General features: G+C 44.1%; 1 protein-coding gene across 1 annotated transcript in view; it reads left to right on the top strand.

Annotated features, from left to right (window-relative positions):
• The window catches only part of PELI2 (pellino E3 ubiquitin protein ligase family member 2), an 82,093-nt gene extending 70,678 nt beyond the window's left edge, over positions 1–11,415 (top strand). The window contains exons 4-6 of the mRNA XM_083515579.1: positions 2,631–2,828; positions 4,440–4,628; positions 6,576–11,415. Coding sequence (XP_083371705.1) covers positions 2,631–2,828; positions 4,440–4,628; positions 6,576–7,142 — 954 coding nt within the window. The 3' untranslated portion in view covers positions 7,143–11,415. The remainder of the gene's footprint in view (positions 1–2,630; positions 2,829–4,439; positions 4,629–6,575) is intronic.
• Positions 11,416–22,756: the final 11,341 nt, after the last annotated feature.

Below are 22,756 nucleotides of genomic sequence, written 5' to 3'. Positions count from 1 at the left end.
GTTATGCTAGTTTGAATAGCAGACAATGTGTGAAGCTTTCTAGGCAATTTATCTTACAAATGTTGGACTATGACAGTTGGGCTTTAAACATAGAGGGGCTGGGGAGGCTGGTAATTCCTGAACTGTTGAACTAAGAACATAAGGAGAACTTGCTGGATCTGCCAGTGGCCCATATAGTCCTACCCTGTTCTCACAGCCGCCAGCCAGTACCTACCCCCCTCCCCCGAATCCTGCAAGCATTTTTTAAAAAGAAAAAGAGGGTGGAAAGGGACAGGCACCCAGGAATAAAAAACTTTGGCAATCCCACCCACGATTGAACAATGGTGTATTGACAATACACGATTTTGGCTTTATGCGCTATTCCTGGACCATAATCCCAGCGTAAATTGAAAGTCACCTGTACTTATATTTTCATCTTTTCTACAGAGGTGCTTGATTAGCATTTTAGTAGAATAAAGTAAGAAGGCTTATCTTCTCTAGCCTGTCTTCCACAGCAAATATTTCTAGCAAATAATAAATCCGGCAGAATTTTGCAGTTAGAATGTTTCCTAAACTCAAATGACACAGCAAAACAGCACAACCCTGTACCTTGGTAGTCGATGTCAAATATTAGAAGACAGCTTTAAATAGAATTCTCTTTTTTGGAAGAAAGAATCCATGCGATTCAGATATTTAATCTGATATTTAATTTGCTGCATGTTTCTTTCCAAATCTTAGATGCACAGAGACCCAACTTAAAATCTGTTGATTTCCTTGCTGTTGTCTAGGAAGTTCATAATTCTGGTTTATGGCATAGCTCCAAGAAGCAACATTAGTCTCTTCAAGAGCAAGACAAATATATATTACTTTTACTGCAGTTAAAGCAGTAACAGAAATTCAGGGCTTGCCACGTTCATTTTCACCCATCACAGTGTTTCTGCAGCTGAGCAATCTGTAATAGTTTTTATGCCATAACACACCACTAATACCTCTTCTTTTAATAAGTGAAACATTCAAGTGCAGCCGTTGACATCTTGATGCCAAAAGGAGTCAAGTAATACCAATGAAGCAGAAAATTTGGGGAGGGCTTAAGCTCAGTGGTAGAGCATCTGCCCTGTGTGTGCCAGTGTGGTGTAGTGGTTAAGAGCGGTAGTCTCGTAATCTGGGGAACCGGGTTCGCGTCTCCGCTCCTCCACATGCGGCTGCTGGGTGACCTTGGGCCAGTCACACTTCTTTGAAGTCTCTCAGCCCCACTCACCTCACAGAGTGTTTGTTGTGGGGGGGGGAAGGGAAAGGAGAATGTTAGCCGCTTTGAGACTCCTTAGGGTAGTGATAAATCGGGGTATCAGATCCAAACTCTGTGTGCAGAAGGTCCCAAATTCAGTTCCTAGTAACTCCAGGGCTGGAAGGGACTCCAGCCTGAAACCCTGGAGAGCCACTTCCAGTTAGTGTAGACAGTACTGAGCAAGATTGAGCAATGTTCTGACTCAGTATAAGGCAGCTTCTTACATTTCTGTGCTCCTAAAATATTTCCTAGAAAGGTGGAGCCATGAGCATGTATGCATGCTACAATATAGCTCCCTCTCTGTGTGAAATGATTTTCTCCTTAGCATTTAGTGAAAGGCGCTGTGGTCTAAACCACAGAGCCTAGGACTTGCCAATCGAAAGGTCGGTGGTTCGAATCCCCGTGATGGGTTGAGCTCCTGTTGCTCGGTCCCTGCTCCTGCTAACCTAGCAGTTCAAAAGCACATCAAAGTGCAAGTAGATAAATAGGTACCGCTCTGGCGGGAAGGTAAACAGCATTTCTGTGCACTGCTCTGGTTTCGCCAGAAGCAGCTTAGTCATGCTGGCCACACGAACTGGAAATACTGTCTGTGGACAAACGTCGGCTCCCTCGGCCAGTAAAGCAAGATGAGCGCCAGGGTCATTCGCGACTGGACTAACTGTCAGGGGTCCTTTACCTTTACCTTTTAAAAGACGTTAGGAGAAATTCATTTTGTGCTAAGATATTGTTCTACCATGGCAAGCAATTTCAGCTTGTCAGATAGAGTGACCCCCCCACCCACCAATGAACCATGCTGTTCTGGTCGTTCTCCCCCCAAAAGACCAGAAACTATTTTGGGGGGAGCCATGCGAGGAGCGGAGGAGGAAAGTCCCACTGAGAAGGCCTTCTGCTAATGGAATTCATTAATTGAACCCATTGTGTTATAATTTGTATACTAGGGTGTCTTAAAAGTAATTCAGGATCACTTAACATTGGTTTGTAGAGTGGATCTTTTAAATCTAAAAACAGACAAAAGCTTTTATACATTTTTGTGGGGAGTGGGCGGATCTTCTGAGGGGCTTGGTTTTATTACAAGCCATTCAAATTTTGAAGGTACCCCATGTAACTAAAACAGTTTTAGAATGAGAGCGAGATGCCTACTTACGTTAATTGTTGATTTGTGGATAATACTTGAATCTACCTGAATGTACAAGTTACCCATAGATTTTGCTTATTTAAGGTTTCACATGCTCTCACATTGCATAATTCTCCAAAGAGTCAGTCAGTCAGTTTATTGTGTTTTAGCAAACAACCTTTCTAGACATAATGTATAATGTAACAGTATCACCTAAGGTATTTCTCTAAAATATGTTTTCAATGTCTTCAGGTTGGCAGATCGACAGAGAGCCCCATTGATTTTGTTGTAACAGATACAATTTCTGGCAGTCAAAATGGTGATGAAACTCAGATCACCCAAAGCACCATCTCCAGGTTTGCTTGCCGCATTGTCTGTGATAGGAACACACCATACACTGCCAGAATCTTTGCAGCAGGATTTGACTCTTCTAAAAACATATTCCTTGGGGTAAGTACACCTAGTTTCTCTGCAAGCCTCTCTGTCATGATAACTTGTTGCATAAACCAGCCCTCTTATCACAACATGATGGCTGTTTGCTGGCATTCAACTGCAGATTATTTTTTCTTAATATTAACACATAGTACATAGGAAACTGTCAGATTATTTTCCATCTAGCCCAGCATAGTCTACTCTGAGTGGCAGCAGCTCTGCAGTGTCTCAGTCCAAAATCTTTCCTATCACTTGCTACTTGATCTTTTTAACTGGATATTCCAGAATATCAATTTGGGAACTTCTCCATGCAAGACTATGTGCTGCATCATGAGCTAATGTTACCATAGTAAATCTGGAAGTAGGATTGATTAATCTCACCCTTTGCTTCCTCATTGCAATGTGGAATCAAGTGCCCAGTTGGGCAAAATTGACGATAGAGGAGGTGATGGAATGCTAGTGGAATTGCAGAAAGGCCCAGCCTTCCATATGCTTGAGAGGTGCTGGAACTGCTATCTGTAAGCTTGGTTACCATGCTGAAAGAAGAGGTCCAGCAACGTGAGGCCCACCTGTCCACACTTCAAGCCACCGGGTAACATGAGGACATTCTTGCTAGACTAGAGTGGACTGTCCTGGAACAGAGATGTAGGCAGAGTACCCCTAGGGAGGAGGAAGAGTGCCCAATTCAGGAGACAATCCTCTGGAGGAACATGACACAAAAAGTAGGACTATCGGGAGCATGCTGTGTCTCTGGAGCTACAAAATTGATTCTATGCCCTCACCTCGGACACTGATTCTTGGCCAGAGAAGCAAGAACAGTGGTTGCAGACCTCAGAACACATCAAGGTGGCAGCAGAAGGTACAGCATACAGAACGATTCCTGCTACTTCCCAGAGAAGGAAGAGACGTGTGGTGGTGGTGGTGGCAGGTGACTCCTTATTGAGTGTTATAGAGGCAGCAGCAGTGTGTTTCATGGTTTCAGTTGTCTCTACACAAATGCACAGAGTATGAGAAACAAGCAAGAAGAATTCGGAATTTATGTGATGTGATTTAATTTGATTTGATTGGCCGGTTAATAAAAATTATTTTTTTTTTTTTTAAAAAAAGAGAAACAAGCAAGAAGAACTTGAGCTCTTAATACAGGATGGCACATGTAGGCTGCTGTGGTGAGACTCATGAATGGAATGTAGAAATTGAAGGGTACAACCTGCTCAGATGGAATAGATCAAACAAGAAGGGAGGAAGAGTAGCAATATATGTAAATGATGTGTACACTTGTGAAGAGATCCATGGCATGGAACATGGAAGGCTGATTGAGAGTAGGGAAGGAGGCAGTTTTTTCAGATAGTTGGGGCTAGGCTGTTTAGGACTTTAAACACTAATGCGATTTTCTTTCTGTCCCTTCTGATATAGAGGCAAGCTGTTTTTTTAGCCAAACTATTAGTAATAGTTGTAATTGTGTGCAGATGTTTACTTTGCTGTTCTGTGCTAAATGTTGAGTTTAGAATTCGAAGCAACCCTTCCTTTATTAGCTTGCTTGTGGTTGCAACCTTGAATACCGTTACAAGTTTTGAATGTGGAAAGGCTGAGTAATTTATCTTTTATTTCTTCCTGTGGCCTTCTGTATAGGAAAAAGCAGCAAAATGGAAGAATCCCGATGGACACATGGATGGATTAACAACCAATGGCGTTCTAGTCATGCATCCAAAAGGAGGGTTCACTGAAGAATCAAAACCGGGAGTCTGGCGGGAAATTTCAGTTTGTGGTGATGTGTATACTCTGCGTGAAACAAGATCTGCTCAGCAAAGAGGCAAACTAGTAAGTTGGGAAGTTCATGATAGCGGTTTTATTTCAAAACTTTCTAGCCATATTTCTCCATATTAACTAAGTTAGTTCTTGGTATGAGCTTTCATGTGCATGCACACATCAGTGTATCTGAAGAAGTGTGCATGCACACGAAAGCTCATACCAAGAACTAACTTAGTTGGTCTTTGAGGTGCTACTGGAAGGAATTTTTTTATAAGGAATAAAGCGACAGAAACAATACAGCAAACAAAGCACTAATCCTCTAGTCCTAAAGATCTCCTAAATAAAAGTGTCTTAGCACCAGGAGAAAGGGGCCAGACAGACCTAGCTGGCAATCCTTGAAAGTGTGGTAGCACCGTTAATTATTGAGATAACAGCCCTTAAGATATAATAATAATTGAATAATTATTATGCTGCCCGTCTGGGTTGCCCCAGCCACTCTGGCCAGCTTCTAACAAACTGTAAAACTACAGTAAAAATATACTGATCCTAGGCCTAAAGCTCAGTGCTGCCATTTTCAATTAAGTGTAGAAGTACCTAATAAGCCACTGAAGTTGGGATAATAATTCTGTTGGGTGCCCTCACACCAGCTTCCAGCTAGGACTCTTGATGTTTTGTACTACTTGTAGCCTCAGTGGCAGCCCCAATAGAGCATGTTGCAGTAATCTCACCTTGATGTTACGAAAGTGTACATGATGGTAGCCAAGTCTTTCCATACCACTGGGAATTGTGCCTTACTGGGCTCACAGTGGTTGCCTTGTGGTATGTTGCAGGTTAACTTGAATGGTGGCTTAATGTTTTGTCCTATCCTGTGGCCTTATAAGGGAGGGGAAAAATCCATCTTGCTCCAAAAATGGAGTGTCTCCTGAATGCTAGGCAGAAAATGCTGCTTTGCATTCTTCTCAGCCTGCAGTTTCTGTGATGGATGGTTCTGACCATGACTGTGAGAGTCTGCAGTATGACCTTTCTGCTTCATTTAAATCCAAACTTGTTGCTGATGAATTGTGTGCCAAAAGAACAAAAGTTTCAGAAGAGTTTTAGTTTTGAACACAAAGCACGTGACAATTTTGAAGTAATTCTGGCCTTGTCTCCTAATAAGCTGAATGTGTGAAGACATGGCTGTTGGTGATCTCTTGCACTTTTTGGCCACAGTGTGTACAATTGTGGCCAGACTCACTGTGCATGCACATATAGTGATATCTCAGGTTACAGATGCTTCAGGTTACAGACGCTTCAGGTTACAGACTCCGCTAACCCAGAAATAGTACCTCGGGTTAAGAACTTTGCTTCAGGATGAGAACAGAAATCGCATGGCAGTGGCACGGCTGCAGCAGGAGGCCCCATTAGCTAAAGTGGTACCTCAGGTTAAGAACAGTTTCAGGTTAAAAACGGACCTCCAGAACGAATTAAATTCTTAACCCGAGGTACCACTGTACTCTTGCCATCTTGCCATGTCATGCCTCTGACAAAGTGGGCTTTGTTACAGTAAATGTGTTTAGACTTATAAGAGGCCACAAGACCCTTGCCACAACAACATAGTATCATGGCTATCCTGCAGGATCTGTCAAAAGATATTACTCTTGTTTATGCAGTTACATCAGTTTACATGACACATTGAGTGACATGTGCATTGTAAGTTCCATTACTTTTGCCTAATTTAGCAGTAAGCAAGACAACAACAGTTGAGGAGGAAATGGAGATACCAGGACAGAAAGGAATTTGGATTTGCTTTTTTTGTTTAATCTGTAGCAGCTTGCTGTAGAGGAGGGGCTGTTGCATCAACATTTCTACATAAAATCCATGTAGGAGAACAGAAGGAAGCTGAACGCTACATTGGATGTACAAGAGGCTGACAGAAAAGGGGTGTGTGTGTGGGAAATGCATTGCATGGGGTGGGGCCACTTCGCTTCAGAATGAATTAGCTGTCAAACCGTTCTCCATCTCCGTCTGCCCTTTTAGGTGGAAAATGAAACCAACGTCTTGCAAGATGGTTCTCTCATTGATCTGTGTGGAGCCACACTCCTGTGGAGAACAGCAGATGGCTTATTTCATACACCGACTCAGAAACACATAGAGGCTCTACGGCAAGAGATCAATGCAGCGAGACCCCAGTGCCCCGTGGGGCTGAACACGCTGGCCTTTCCCAGCATCAACCGCAAGGAAGTGGTGGAAGAGAAACAGCCCTGGGCTTACCTCAGCTGTGGCCACGTCCATGGCTATCACAACTGGGGGCACCGTAGCGACACAGAAGCCAACGAGCGTGAGTGTCCTATGTGCAGAACCATTGGTCCCTACGTGCCTCTCTGGCTCGGGTGCGAGGCAGGCTTTTATGTTGATGCTGGTCCGCCAACATATGCTTTCACCCCTTGTGGGCATGTGTGCTCGGAGAAGTCTGCCAAATACTGGTCCCAGATCCCACTGCCACATGGTACTCATGCGTTCCATGCCGCCTGCCCTTTCTGCGCTACCCAGCTGTCCGGAGATCAGAACTGTGTCAAACTTATTTTTCAGGGTCCAATTGACTGACGACACCATTTTACAGATGACCACGAAAAAGCTCACATGGTTAACAATTTACTGTGAAGATAAAGAATTTGCCACTAACTCTAGATTTTACCTTTTTATAGGATTGTTATTAATGAGGGCTTTTCGGGGGCGGGTTGGGGGGAGAAACCAGCTGGGAGTAATGTGGAGTGTGGTGATACACTGATACCTGGAACCAAACAGATATCAGTGGCATTGCATGCTCAACAGAAGCATGTTCATGATGACATCTTCTTGGTAAAATTGTAGTATATTTGTAATATTTTTTTCTTAGTACCCTTGATCAGAAGAAGAAAAAAAGATACCAATGTCTTAATGATTTTTTAATCTTGGATTTTTTAACAGAAATGCTTTTCTTCTAAACTTTGACAAGCCTTTAAGACACATATTTTTTCAAGCTAAAAGGAGCATACAGAATGTAATTTGTCTGTCCTTTTCTCTCTCTCTCTCTCTCTCTCTCTTTTTAATTTGCAATATAATTAACTTGAATAGTTCATTCTCAAAGAGGATGTACTGAATGTGTGAGCAAACCTGGGTGAATGTTCACTAGATACATGCATTAAACAAGCCGTGAACACGAAAGGTTGGCTTCATAAACAATAGCACAAAAATATTATGGAATTCTGCAGTGTGGTGTTAATGCAGCTGTCCAAAAAGAAAGAAAAAACACTCAAAATTACTTGAAATTTGGAGATCGCTGTCACTTCACATATTAATGTCTTTTTGACACAGAAGTTACCCTTGCATGTTCTTCCTGTATTTAGCATTACACGTGAAACATAATGTGGGAAGATTTAAGATACGGGTTATCTGGTCCAACAGATGTGTTAGGTCACTTTTTTTATGTGCAAAAAGATTAGTTTGCTTCTGACTTTCCTGAGGCAGCACAACTCTCTGACAGCCACTGTACTACCATCCAGCCCTGTGTTTTATAGATTTCGCATCAACATTAAGTTAATTTGTGACCAACCTTGAGCCCCTTCATACATTGTCATAGTGTTGCAAGAGCCACTTTTCTGTGACTTCATCCTGTGCCCTTACTGTGTGTTTGAATGACTTTGTTATATGGCTGTGCCGTGTTGTGCATGCCCTTCCCACCAAGGCTGGTCTTGCCTATATGGCTCCATCATTTTCTGGTGTTGCTGCAGCACCAGGGGTTGAAGCCAATGAAAACTGGCTCCTTCACCAATGTGGGAACACGGGGATTTGTGATAACATGAAAACAGCTTTCATGAAAACCCAGGGGTGGTAAGGCACAATATGATATCAGCCCTTTTCAGCTTTGTATCTGATGCAATTTGTGTTACTTTTTACATATATGCAGTTACATTCACCATGTTCACAGTTTTCTGTCTGTTTCTAATTCTGCCTTTTTGGCTTTATTCCCACTGGATATAGTTTCCCTTGCATGTCTTGGCCCTGTGAGCAAACTGACTTGTTATAAATCTAGTTATTTAAGTGGCTGCTTTGCTACATCAGCAAGAAGGTTTCAATCTGCTCTCTTGCAAAACGTAAGACACGTTGGCCATGATGTGATGGCTGGTTTTGGGACACTCTTTGAGTCTTAAACATGCGAGCCACCAAGAATCCTCCTACAGATGGTTAAATATTTGGTAGCTATTTTGAAATCAGCAATTAAAAATAAGCTGTTTTGCTGAGCTTCCTTCTATGACGCTGTCCAATGTGCAAACATCCTGCAATAGTTTAACACAGTTTATTAACTTTTCAGTTTGCCATCTGTCCTCCCCACCCCCCTTTTCTCTATTTTGAGATTCAGAGAAACACCAAATGTTACTATTAAATACCCAGAATTAATTCATCCCCTATGTGGTTTGAAATTCCTGGTTTGAAGTGGGTGGGTGGAGTTGTGGGAAAGGAGGCAACTCAGTGCTCATTGTGAACTGACTGGGATTTCATGTGCTATAATGCCCTTACCATATTTGCATTTTCATCTGCTTGGGGTATTTTTATGCTTCTCCATCCCCCACCCACCCACCCACCATACTTGTGGTATCAGAGGTATTAGTTCTTCAATGTTGACATGAAAAAAGAACCCACAGGGAAAAATTAATTGCACATCTGAAGTGATTCTGGCAGTTTGGATCTCCATTTTGTTAAATTCACAGCAACCCCTTGCTATGTGTGTGCCCTTTGTATAAATATATAATTTATATGATTTTAATATATTGTGTATATACTTGAACTGGCCTGTTCATATTTTGGATGTAATATTGTTTTATAGTTAACCTTTTAAACATTTTCAGATGTTCATTGCCCACTGGGTGATGGGGCATGTTGTTTTTATCTGCTGCTGTTTAATACAATTTTGCTGTATAAAAAAGTTCAGCATTTTAAGTTGATGCACCAATTTCTTTTGTTTGGAAAGGTTTCACTCACTCTGCTGCATTTTCTGTCAAATGCCATACTCCGTAGCTTGCCTGCCCCACTCAGTAGGTTGGGAAATAGGGCCAATTGTTTTATAAACACTTTGTCCTAGTGCCTTTTTAAAATGAGTGCTCCTCACCTTTGATATTCCTCAAGACAAATGTGTAGCTCAAATTCTGACGATAACCCTGTTTTTGTGTCACGGTTTGTAACCCCATCCTGATCTTTTATCATAGGTGCCTCAGACCCCTCCTTTATTCTGTCTGCTGCTCCCCAGGCTCTGTTATCAAGAGGCCTTTTGCCAACTGGCAAAATATCATAAAATCAGAGTTTTGAAATCTGCCTTGCTTGCCAACTTCAAGGACAGAAAAAACACAGTAGCGATGACTCAGGCCCTGCTCAGGTGTAGAATATTCCCACAATTAGGTTTCCTTCCATGTGTGAATGTATACCTAGAGATTGTTCCCACTACAGTTGTGGATTACATTGAAGCTACTCCAAACTCTTTCAAGAAGGATCCATTGGAGAGTTCAACCTGTGATTCTGAATCCATTTTTGTGACCTAGTTCCGCACGGTGACAGGTGCACCTAGTGGGTGGATTGCTAGTGGGCCGCTTTGAGAAACAAGAAGAACTGATTTACTGTAACATTAATGTCAAAAGATTCACCCCTGTTTTCATTGCATTTTTGTGAGAAAGAGAATGATGTTGGAACAGTTGGAAGATTTCCCAGGTTTCCATAATGCTCAGGCTGTGTTCAGTAGCTCTGAAGCACTGACTTCTCTGTCATGCTCATTTCCATAAAGTTTTCCGGTGTTCCGTATATCCAAAGAGTTGTCCAAATTGCATTGCTTTTCGCTGTTCTCGTAGTTCCTATACTTCCTAGTTGAAGTTTAGATTATCCCAGACTTTACCGTGAATGGCAAAACTAGTGTATAAGATCGCTGTTGTGCTGCCATGATTGTCAGTGTTTGAGAGCACATTGAATCCGGACCCATGCTCCAATGCTGATTAGCACGAGAAATACTGAAGTCAGAGGAGTTAAGTTCTTTCTGAATCAATCCAGATTTTGTTGAACGAAGTCTCATTGTGGCTAACAGGAGTGATACTGCTGGCATATAGGGCATAGGTAGACTTCACAATTTTTTGCCATTGAAAGCTTTCATACCTCCATGTTGTAAGACATAGACTGGTTTAGTAAATGATAGTTTTACCTATGTTGTGTGCATCTGTCTCTGAAAGCATCATAACAATATGAAATCTGTTTCTCCCCCCCCCCCAACTGTTCTTGTTTAGCTGCTTCCAAACAAGCTTTGGCTAAACTCCAACTTCTGGCTCTAAACGTCTTTTCCTGCTGATGCTTGTATGTCTTTCTCACTATTTCTAGGTAGAAAGTACAGGAGCAGTTAATGTCTGTAGAGAGGAAGTTCATTTTGAACTATCATATTGCCTAAGATTGATTTATGATGGCTACACGTTCCATGGAAGTTGGCTCTCCAGTTCTGGATAACCCTTTTTGGCGCACCTGTTTTTAGAGAATAGCCTAATTTAGAAAATCCATAATAACTTACTCTTCTAGCCCCTGCTCTCCTTTTTGCCCCAAATTTGATTTTAAATGGGCGTGCCTTAACCATCCATATCAACCCCATGATCCAAACGACTCTGGAAAATAATTTGAGCCCAGCAGCAACTTTGGTCCCTTAAAAATTTAGTGAACAGTCCTAAATTGTTCTTGAGGTGTAACTTTCCCCTGCAGAGATCAGCAAACCATTTCCCTTTAAAATAAGCAAAACAAAAAACAAAAATTCCTATCGATCCCAAGTTGCTTATGCAAATTTCTCCTTGGCTTCACTGAGAAGCTTGCTTGGGGGGGGGGGAGAGCATTCATTGTATTGAGAGATGTGGTTTATTTGCAGTAAAGCAAGCAAGGAGTCTTGTGGCACCTTAAAGAATATCAAATTTATTGTGGCATCAGCTTTCAGAGACTCAAACACACTTTGTCAGGCTTGATGAGCCCATGAAAGCTTATGCCGCGATAAATTAACTAGTATTTAATTTGCCCCAAGACTTTGTGTTGTTTAGAGCACTTTCTAGTTTTTGATAGCTGTAGATCTTGCTGGCACAGAAAATGCACGTGATAATTGTTCGAAGGGCAATCTGGAAGGAAGAGCAAAGCAGGGCAGTGGGTAGTTGTGGAATCTGAGTGATTTGGGATTTTAACCTAGACAACCTGTGCTGTTTCTTGACCAGAATGGTGGTGGTGTTTAACTTTGTCAAGCCTATTTCAGAGTGTTTGGTGTGAGAAAGAAAAGGGATCAAAGTACAGTGGTGCCTCGCAAGATGAAAAGAATCCGTTCTGTGATTCTCTTCGTCTAGTGGTTTTTTTCGTCTTGCGAAGTAAGCCCATTGAAGGATTAGCGGATTAGCGCTATTAGCGGCTTTTAGAGGCTTTTAGAGACTTATCTGCTGATCGGATCAGCTGATAAGCGGCTTAGCGCTATTAGCGGCTTTTAGTGGCTTTTAGCTGCTTTTAGCGGTTTATCTGCTGATCGGATCAGCTGATAAGCGGCTTAGAAAAAGGGGGGAAAGGGGGGGGGGAACCAGCAGGAACTCGCAAGACATTGCTGTCTTGCGAAGCAAGGCCATAGGAGATTCGTTTTGCGAAGCACCTCCAAAACGGAAAACTCTTTCATCTAGCGAGTTTTCCGTCTTGCGAGGCATTCGTCTTGCGGGGCACCACTGTACTTGATCTGCTCTGAGCCATAAACAGGAGGTGACTGAGGGCTGAGATGGTCACCCAGAAGTCATGAAAAGCATTTATTTTATTTTATTTTGCCACATCTCTTCCCCAACAATGGCAATACCATTTCAGTCTTGTTTCAGACCACAGCACACAGGCTCTGACGTAAGTTTCCAGATACCTACTGAGTACTGTCTTGAACAAGCAGTGGCTCTCCCCTCTGATGCCCCCTGCCCAGCCTGATCTTCAAGGTTCTTTCAACGAAGTTGCCAGGGATGGAATCTGAGACTGCCTGCCTGCAAAGCCATGCCTTTGCCGATGAGCTGTGGATTTTCCTGAGACTCCTATGGTAGTTTGCCATGTATCTGAGAGAGATTTCAGCAGCAAGCCCTCTGCAAACACATTTCAATGCACACATGACTTTTTGACATTCTCCTTGTGAACTCGGCACCTGGATAAAATTGTAGCATGATCCAACAAGTAAAAGTATATTTTTGCTATGCTCTAAATACATTTCTTAAAAACAAAACAAAAACCCAAGCCCAAATTTCAGAACTGCGCCTCATTCCCATTTGCCCACTGGGAATGGGGGTAATGGCAATGTTTACTTCAGAAGTGTTACCAGCTGTTGAACGTTCTGAGTTATGTTTGTGAAAGCTGGCCTTTTATATACATCAATGTGAATGGATATTAACACAATTTAACTGTTGTACGTTTTGGAAGTACAAGCCATTTTACAGGAGGGGGGGAATAAAAGGTATTCGAGTATCACCACCTGACTCCTTTTGATTCTTTTTCACTCTTCAGAGCTGTCAGAGGAATTCAGTGTTTGCTTTGTGAATAATGCTTAAAGGCAGCGCCGCACTGTGTGACCAGTTGAATAAATATTTGTGTGAGAGTGAAAGAGCAAGTGAGAACGCCCTCTTACTAGATCTGAGTAGTTATGCTAGTGCCATGGATGGATGGACCTCTTTAGTGGACCCTAATTCATTTAAAATGCTGGGAACAATATTTGAATGACGCAAATTTAAGAGGCACAAATACAAGATGGGTGACACCTGGCTTGAGAGCAGTACATGTGAAAAGGATCTAGGAGTCTTGGTTGACCACAAACTTGACATGAACCAACAGTGTGACGCGGCAGCTAAAAAAGCCAATGCAATTCTGGGCTGCATCAATAGGAGTATAGCATCTAGATCAAGGGAAGTAATAGTGCCACTGTATTCTGCTCTGGTCAGACCTCACCTGGAGTACTGTGTCCAGTTGTGGGCACCACAGTTCAAGAAGGACACTGACAAACTGGAACGTGTCCAGAGGAGGGCAACCAAAATGGTCAAAGGCCTGGAAACGATGCCTTATGAGGAACGGTTAGGGAGCTGGGCATGTTTAGCCTGGAGAAGAGGAGGTTAAGGGGTGATATGATAGCCATGTTCAAATATATAAAAGGATGTCACATAGAGGAGGGAGAAAGGTTGTTTTCTGCTGCTCCAGAGAAGCGGACACGGAGCAATGGATCCAAACTACAAGAAAGAAGATTCCACCTAAACATTAGGAAGAACTTCCTGACAGTAAGAGCTGTTTGACAGTGGAATTTGCTGCCAAGGAGTGTGGTGGAGTCTCCTACTTTGGAGGTCTTTAAGCAGAGGCTTGACAACCATATGTCAGGAGTGCTCTGATGGTGTTTCCTGCTTGGCAGGGGGTTGGACTTGATGGCCCTTGTGGTCTCTTCCAACTCTATGATTCTATGAAATTTAGGTATTTTGGCATAAGATTTCAAAGGAAAACAAAAATGAAAGCTACTCTAGATTATGGTGAAAAATGAGCATTGGCCGGATCCAAGGAGCAAGAAGGCTAATGCGGTCTGTCTCTAACTGCCTCTTCCATTTGGGAACCACTTGGCTGCAGTTCAACTCCCTGTGGCTAAGTGCTAAGTCCTGCTGCGGTAACCAGGTGTGAGGGGCCGATCAGGTGGGTCTTTCCTAGCTGGGTGTCAGTTGGGTAGAAATTACCCCTATAAGTGCACACATTTACAAACACCCAGAAATACTAGCAGTCAAATCTTGGTCAAATGAGGAATAGAGTCGTCCGGAAAGTTTGATGTAAAACTGAAGTCTGTGTGGCATAATTTGGACAAATCCAGTCTCATGGGAATTAGGTGTTGTGACATTCTGCATTGTTAACTTTCTTCTTGTGCAAAAAAGGAAGCCTTACGTCAGATGAGTTCCCAGAGTATATGCCATCCTTGGGCTGCCTCTGTTGGCCTAGTTAAAAAACAACACTAAGCCATACTTTATTAAACCCTGCCCAGCCACTTAGCTATTGATCTGTTTAACATCATCTGAAATCATTATATCTTGTTTTACAAAACTTTGTTTGCTTTAAGTACGGTTGCTATTGCGTGTGAACACAGCATCCTTCCTTAAGTGTGTGTTTTTATGGCCACTGCACCCCTAATGCTTACCAAGCTACAAAGGCAGTAGGTAAGTGTTGGGATACTGCCAGGGAGACAAAGTCCATCATGGCCCCAAGCCGTCTGCCGGACGATCCATCGATCTCCCGTAGGCACGCAGTATCGGCAATTAGCGACATGAGTTTCTAGAAAATATCTTGCCACATTCCAGAGCTCATGCACACTCTGTCAGCAGATAATGCACAGCAAAAGTCACACTCAGGAGAGCATTATTTACAAGTTTTATTCAGCGTTGATCAGAACAAAGAAAGACATGACTGCCTGCATCAGTGTCTCCGACACAGAGAAAACGAAAGCAATAGAAAACAAAAACTTCCTGTGAACAGGAAATACGCAGACTTTGTGACTCACAGCCTGCTCCCTTTTAAGGTGGAACGGAAATATCCTAACAGTAAGAGCAGTTAGAAAACAAGCTAAACAATGCAGAAACAAGCCATGGTTTGTTTTTAATGATCTGTGGGGCAACTCATGGTCAAACCATGGCTTAGCATAATGTGTGAACCAGGCCACTGGCAATATATATTGGTGCAGCTCTGCTTGCTAGCTGTTCCCTGTCTTCAAGTAAGGAGACTGAAAGAGGATGGCTGGATGATGAATGGAAAATGTCGAAGGAGAAAGATTCAGCAGGAGAGGAATCCAGGGCTTTAGGAAATCCACTTTTCTGACAATTCTTCCTGAAAACTTAGCACAGCAGCTTGGACACAGCTTCCACCAATTCTCAGCTCAGAGCTTTTCTTTTTATTTCAAGAACTTAACACATACAAGTAGAAAGGGATGGAGGGTGGGCAGATCCTTTAGGACAGGGCGTCCCAACTTTTCATACCAAGTGAGCTGTAAGAGTACTTTGACACGGAATCTGTGAGCCGCACACTACCTAGTTGCAAGGGAGAAGCAAGACCAAAACTTGACTCCCCACCCCCAGCCCTCATGCTGCCTTTCCAAAGCCATGTAAGTGAGACACTGGCCTTTGGGAAATAAGGCACAAGGCCTCTGACAGGTTCTTAGATACCATATCAGTGGTAATTGCCAATTTTAGCAAAACTTGAATGTTGACATTCTGTTCTAAGAAGCCCAGTTATGAGATGTGAATGAAACGCACAGCTTTATGACCACTGCAGCTACATCCTCTTCTCGCTTATCATAGAATCATAGATTTGGAAGGGACCCCGAGGGTCATCTAGTCCAGTGTTTCCCAAACGTTTTTGGGCAACGGCACACCTGTTTACCGGGAAAAAATCTCGCGGCACACCACCATTAAAGCCCCGCCCCGTGACGTCAGCGCGCAGCGTCACGCCGGGAGGGACGCACAAAAGTGAAAGTTTTTTCCCTTCCCCTTGCCGGGGTGGGAGGAGGCAGCAGAGCGAGGGACTGAGGGACGGCGGCAGCTGAGGCGGCGGCGGCTGTTGTGGTGGTGGCGGCGATAGCGGGCGGAGGAGGAGCCGTCGCCGGGAGTTGCTGCTGCTGCTGTTGCTGCTGCTGCCCGGACATGCCGGCCTCCTCCTCCTCCGCTGTCTCGCGCTCCTCCCTTTTGCGCGCGCTGCCCCGCCGCTCGGCACCAGCACCGCGGAGCCGCCCCCGGCTCGACGCGGATCCTCGCCGCCGCCGCCTCTCGCCGCCCGACTCGCCCGCCTCCCTCCCACGGCACACCAGCCGGTGTCTCACGGCACACTAGTGTGCCGCGGAACACCGGTTGGGAAACACTGATCTAGTCCAACCCCCTGCAATGCAGCTGGCCAACGCGGGGATCAAACCCACAACCTTGGAGTTAATCAGCTCCATGGTCTAACCAACTGAGCTAACTCTGGCAGGTATTCAGTTTCTGAGCTTCTCGTTTTTCAAGACTTGCAGTCTATTCCCTCCCCCCTCCCCACCAAGTTGGTATTAAAAAAACCTAAGGACTAGAAACTTTGTGGGTTTAAAAAAATATAGGGGTGGAAAATACAAAGATTCTGAAGATACTAAAGTCTGCCTCATATCCAATGCTTATGAAAAGGACCTTTGAAGTTCCAACTCTCACCTGCTCTGTCAACTTCACACACAGAATCAATCTGCCTTGGCTGCCATCACTGTTACAACGGCAACTTGCTCTGAATCTCTCACAATAGCCTATATTCTGTTTCTCCTGGCTCCCCTCCTATGAAATATTCCTGGCTTGATCAGGTAGGAGCTTTTAGAGTGTGGCAAATCTCTTTCTCTGATCAAAGTCCTCATTTTCTCTCTTCTGGTGATTAACTAATACCAGTCTCACTCTTCTAGTGTGGGTGACCTCACACTGCGTTAAGCTGCCTATCACTTCTATTAATAGGATTATTATGTAAAATGCTCAATAATACCCCAAAGAGATCAAACGGGAACACGGGGAGAAATTATTATACTGGCTCGCTTCGCTGCTTTAATTTCTGCAGCCCTGTGAGAACAGCAAGCAAAGCGGCAGCAAAAACAAAGCACCCTTCTGGATGGGGAAGCTGGGGTGAGGGTGCAGTTTATAGGGGTGCCTGTGGGGTGGAGTTCCTGAAGCCTTAACACAATGAGTGGAGTAGTGGACGTCAGTGGGCCAGGCTAGCAAAGGGAAGGTACAAGTGTAGTGAAGTGATGAGCGTTTGGTCTATGGAGAAGAAGAAGAAGAAGAAGAAGAGGAGGAGGAGTTTGGATTTGATATCCCGCCTTTCACTCCCCTTCACTAACACTAACTCTTGTGGAAATCTTTTTTCTGAGATACTGAATGAACTTCTGTCTGTTCCCTGGCATGCCACACTTTCACCTGTTTAGCCTGGGTATGTTTGAAGAAGAAGAAGAAAAAGAAGAAGAAGAGGAAGAGGAAGAAGAGGAAGAGTTTGGATCTGATATCCCGCTTTATCACTACCCCTAAGGAGTCTCAAAGCGGCTAACATTCTCCTTTCCCTTCCTCCCCCACAACAAACACTCTGTGAGGTGAGTGGGGCTGAGAGACTTCAAAGAAGTGTGACTAGCCCAAGGTCACCCAGCAGCTGCATGTGGAGAAGCGGGGAATCGAACCCGGTTCACCAGATTACGAGTCCACCGCTCTTAACCACTACACCACACTGGCTCTTTCAGGAGAACCTGATGCATGCTCTTTCGATGTTCTTGGACTCCCGGCTTCCCTCAGCCCCAGCCAATATGGCTCATGGGGCAGGGCTGATGGAGGTTAGGAAACCTGTGGCCCTCCACTTGTAGGAGTCTATCCCCGGCTTAAGCCTTTAATGCTCAGCCCCAGCTGAAATGAAACATGGGGAATTGGTGCATTTTAAGGAAGGGAGAGTGATGGGCCGGAGCATCTGCTTTGCATGCAGAAGGCCTCAGGTTCAATATCCAGGTAGGTATTGTGTGATTTTATATCACAGAATTGTAGAGTCGGAAAGGACTCTAAGGTTCATCTAGGCCAACCCCCTGCTATGCAGGAATATGCAGCTCTCCCATACAGGGATCGAACCTGCAACCTTGGTGTTAATCAGCACACGCTCTAACCAACTGAGCTTGGGGAATAAATAAATAAATAATAAAAGAATGTCCAGTAGCACCTTGGAGACCAGCTAAGTTTGTACTGGGTATAAGCTTTTGTGTGCATGCACACTTCTTCAGATACACAGTGTATCTGAAGAAGTGTGCTGGCACACAAAAGCTTATACCCAGAACAAACTTTGTTGTTGTTTAGTCGTGTCCGACTCTTCTTGACCCCATGGACCAGAGCATGCAAGGCACTCCTGTCTTCAGAACAAACTTAGTTGGTCTCTAAGGTGCTACTGGACAATTTTTTAATTTATTTTGACTGCGTCAGACCAACACAGCTACCTACCTGAGCTTGGGGAATTTTTTTTAAAAAGGCTAACTCCAGCCTTGTTATACAGAAAGGGATGGAGATAAAACAGACTAGAATCTTAAGGTGCATGTGTTGGGCTGTTGTCGCATTATCTGTTTTCAATTCTTAGAGCAGGATGGAATATGGAAGCCTTAAAATAATGCTCACTTGCTTTGCTTTCTGGATATAAGGGCCAGGTGGAAGGCGGGTGTTCTCAGTATCTGACAGGACAGGGGTGAGTGATTCATGAGGTTTGGTGGGCCCTTGTCATTAAATATAGGCTAAAAAGTGGCCTATTGAAGAGTATGTTCATTATCTACATGTTAATGGGCATGTGCCAAATAGCTGCTTGTAGACCCTAGAGCTTCTGCTGCTTTGATTTTCAGGGAATGTGTTTTGCCATATTACATGTCAGGCCTCTTGTACATATGCATATATATTGGCTCTCAATTATCACCTGTGGTGCAGACACCTGCCACACAGCCTTGCACCAGCTGGCCACGCAAAGATTGCCACGGTCAACTGGACCGTGAAGGGCAAGGTCTCTGCATGGAAGGAGTTAACCCGGTTCCAACAGCCATGAGCTTTCCCAAGGACCATTATGGCTTGCAGCATCTCTCAGGCTTTAGGCAGCGTACGACTTGTCTGGGAAGCTACGGGTGGCTGGCTGCCTCATCCCGATGATGAGACAACAAAGCTTTATCCTAAAATAACTGAGCTTTCAGAGCCTGGCGTTCAAGGAACACCAACTCCACAGCACTGGCATTTGAGAAATGACTAAGTCAGCGTACTTGCCGTGATTTTGGGTGGTAAGGAGCTTCTGAGCTGTGGTCAGCCCTATCCTTTTTGATAATCCTGATAATGTGCAAATTCAGGAGTGCAGGGTCCCTTAATGATAGCCACAGCCCTGCTAATATTATACGCTAATACTATAATTAGATAATAATTAGGGATGCGCTGCAATGATGGATGCGGATCTCTCTCTTTTTGCTAGATCTACACTCTTTCTGTGCACGTACGTGGGCAAGTGATTTGGAGTGCTGCAATATATTCTTTCGGAGTCTTTTCAGGAGTGTTTTCCTCTAAGTTCCATGGTATATAACAGAACTTGCACACCGTTCTCTTGGAACTGAAGCACGTTCCGTTTCCAGTGTTCCTGAATGCTTAGGGACCCCGCTGCAGAAATAGTATTGGGTCTTTATTGGAAGCCCCCAAAGAAATCATTGGAGTGCTTTAAAAAAAACTGGGTAAATGTGAAAAGTGGAGCTACTAAAATAAGATCAGCTTGTTCATCTTGAGAAGATGCTCGCTGTCCTCCTTTTGCACGCTACAAGCGCATGCCGATCAACTCACAGGTGCTTTTTTTTGAAGCTTTTCTAGGCATGTGAAGAGCTGTCCTTTCTCCATCCATCTATCTACCCCCCAAACCCTACACAGAGCAGGTGCAGCCATCCAACCCCTGCCTCAAAAAAATCTAAAAACTTGTGCAAATATTTTGACTGGGGTGGGATGCCCAGGGCCCGAGACATTTTGGTACCCAAGTGGCATAATATTTTCAAAAAGGTGGGGTATTGGGGGGGGGGGAGGAGAATCAGTAGCCCAAGAAAACTGTTAGATTCTATCCAGAAATGTGTGATAGAACTCTTAGTTTTTGTATGCATGCTACCTGTTGATTTAGTAATTTTGTAACTTCCCGTGGTGGGATTGGCTAGTGTTCTCAAAGGTGAGATGTGCCCACCGCCCTCTTTATGTTTAAGCACCAGTCAAAGACTTTTCTCTTTCCCCAGCCTTTTGGCCTTTCGTTCAAAGGGTGACATTTTGGCCTCTTTTAATGGGGTGGGATTTGTTAGGCCTGCCTTTTAACTGTATAGCTGTGTTTTTAGGGTTTTTGTTGGTTCTTAATTGTTTTTAATGCAAGTAATATCAATAATATCAATAATTATATAGTATGGTAGCTTGCTGGGATGTGGGTGGCGCTGTGGTCTAAACCACAGAGCCTAGGGCTTGCCGATCATAAGGTCGGCGGTTCAAATCCCTGTGACGGGGTGAGCTCCCGTTGCTCGGTCTCTGCTCCTGCCAACCTAACAGTTCAAAAGCATGTCAAAGTGCAAGTAGATAACTAGGTACCACTCCGGCAGGAAAGTAAACGGCGTTTCCGTGCACTCCTCTGGTTCGCCAGAAGCGGCTTAGTCATGCTGGCCACATGACCCAGAAGCTGTAAGCCAGCTCCCTCGGCCAAAAAAGCGAGATGAGCGCCGCAACCCCAGAGTCGTCCGCTACTGGACCTAAGGTCAGGGGTCCCCTTTACCTTTATGGTAGCTTGCTCATCAGATCCATAGAGGGCTCATCGTGCAAACATATTGACAGCATGGGGATAAGTTCCTGGAAGAGCAAGACGTGATGACGAATTCAGTGAGGTCTACTGTGGCCCCTTTAACCTTCTCCCAGATCCAATCTTCTTGCGATACTTCAACATCAGCTATTTATTTATTTTAAAACAAGGTTGGCTCACCTGTTGCCTTCCAGATGTTGTTGGTCTTGAACTCCTTTCATCTCTGACATTTGGCCATTCTGGCTGGTTCTGTTCTTAAATGCACTGAATACCCAGCCAAGCATTGAGCTAAATCTCCCTGGATAAAGTCCAAATATACCATGGTAATTAATTTCTAATAGAGAAGCTACACTTAGTTTTGACTGATCCCAATTTCTGCCCTTTTGTTGCAATGTATGGCAGTCACCAATAGCAATAATAGATCAATTCTGTTTTGAACACCCTCTTATAGGGCCAATTCCATTTAGACAAAACCTAGGGCAGCTCTTCAATTAGGAGTATTCTTGACTTTGTGTCTCCAGTTCTTATCAAAGAAAAATTAGTTATCAATGTGCTGGATGAGGTGAAAGGTTTATTAGTAATCAGTTTGTTAAACTGGCCAGACCTCCGCTTAGCAGCTTATATAAAGCATTGGACTACCAAACAGCATGTGTGATAAATTAAGCTGTCAGTATTCACTCTGGCCAGAGAGGAGACAGCTTCTCCTAAGCAATTGGCACAATAAATCAAAAGCGCAGGAATCTCCAAATGGGCAGCAAGAGTCCTTCGCCTTGCACAGTGTCTGCATATGTGATATGCACCCAGAAAATATATCTGGTTGCCTTGGGATGGGGAGGGACAACAGTGGATAGAGCCACATGTACAACAACAACAACAACAACATGCATTGATGTCACGGGTCTTCTTGAAATATATAAATAACTTTCATATTTCTCGCACTTCAACACATGCACACTCCACACAGGAAGTGCTGCAAATGGTGTCCTATGATAGAAGTGGCAAATGGGTTTCCAAATGCACTGGAAGCAAAAAGAGACACGAACCCCAGCTGAGTGGAAGAGATGTCATTGGAGGACAAAGGCAGACTAAGCTCCTACTTGGGAAAGCGTTGCAAAAAAGGTAAGTGATGAAATATTTGCAAGATAGTCTTAAGCGTATTCATATTGGGCTGTATCCAAGTAGAACAGGTGTGCGGAAGCTTTGGTCTTCCAGATGTTGTTGAAACACACCTCCCATTCTTCTTGGCTATTGGCCATGCTTACTGTAGGTGATGGGAATTGTAGTTTTGCAATATGAACCTATACAGACCCTGCAATCATCACCAGAGGCTCCCCTTCGTGTGCCTCCTCCACAAGCGGCCCAGTGGGTCCGGCACAAGAACAGGCCTTTTCTGCAGTGGCTCCCAGTTTGTGGCATGCCCTCTCCATGGAAGCTCACCTGGCACCTGATATCTTTAGTCACCAATCAAAAGCATTTCTCTTCCTTGAGATTCCTGCATTCCAGGAGGTTGTACTAGAAGCCCCTCAGGGTCGCTTCCAACCAGTGGCGTAGCGTGGGGGGTGCAGGGGGGGCCGGCCGCACCGGGCGCAACATCTGGGGGTTAGGGTTAGGGGGCGCAAATCCACGGGTTAGGGGGCGCAAATTACTTGCCTTGCCCCGGGTGCTGACAACCCACGCTACGCCACTGCTTCCAACTCTACAATTCTATGATTCCATTATTCTTCCAGGCCTTTGGCTAATTATACAAACAAACAAGCTTTGTGAAAAATTGTCAGTAGCTTGGACCAAGCCCTTATTTTTGCACCCAGCGCTGTCTACCAGGAAGTTCTTCTGTAGCCTGGTGCAATCTCATG

The sequence above is a fragment of the Podarcis liolepis genome, assembly GCF_965112155.1.
Source record: "Podarcis liolepis genome assembly, chromosome: 1".
Taxonomy (NCBI): Eukaryota; Metazoa; Chordata; class Lepidosauria; order Squamata; family Lacertidae; genus Podarcis; species Podarcis liolepis.
The sequence above is the reverse complement of the archived record's forward strand: the minus strand, read 5'-3'. Positions and strand labels throughout refer to the sequence as shown.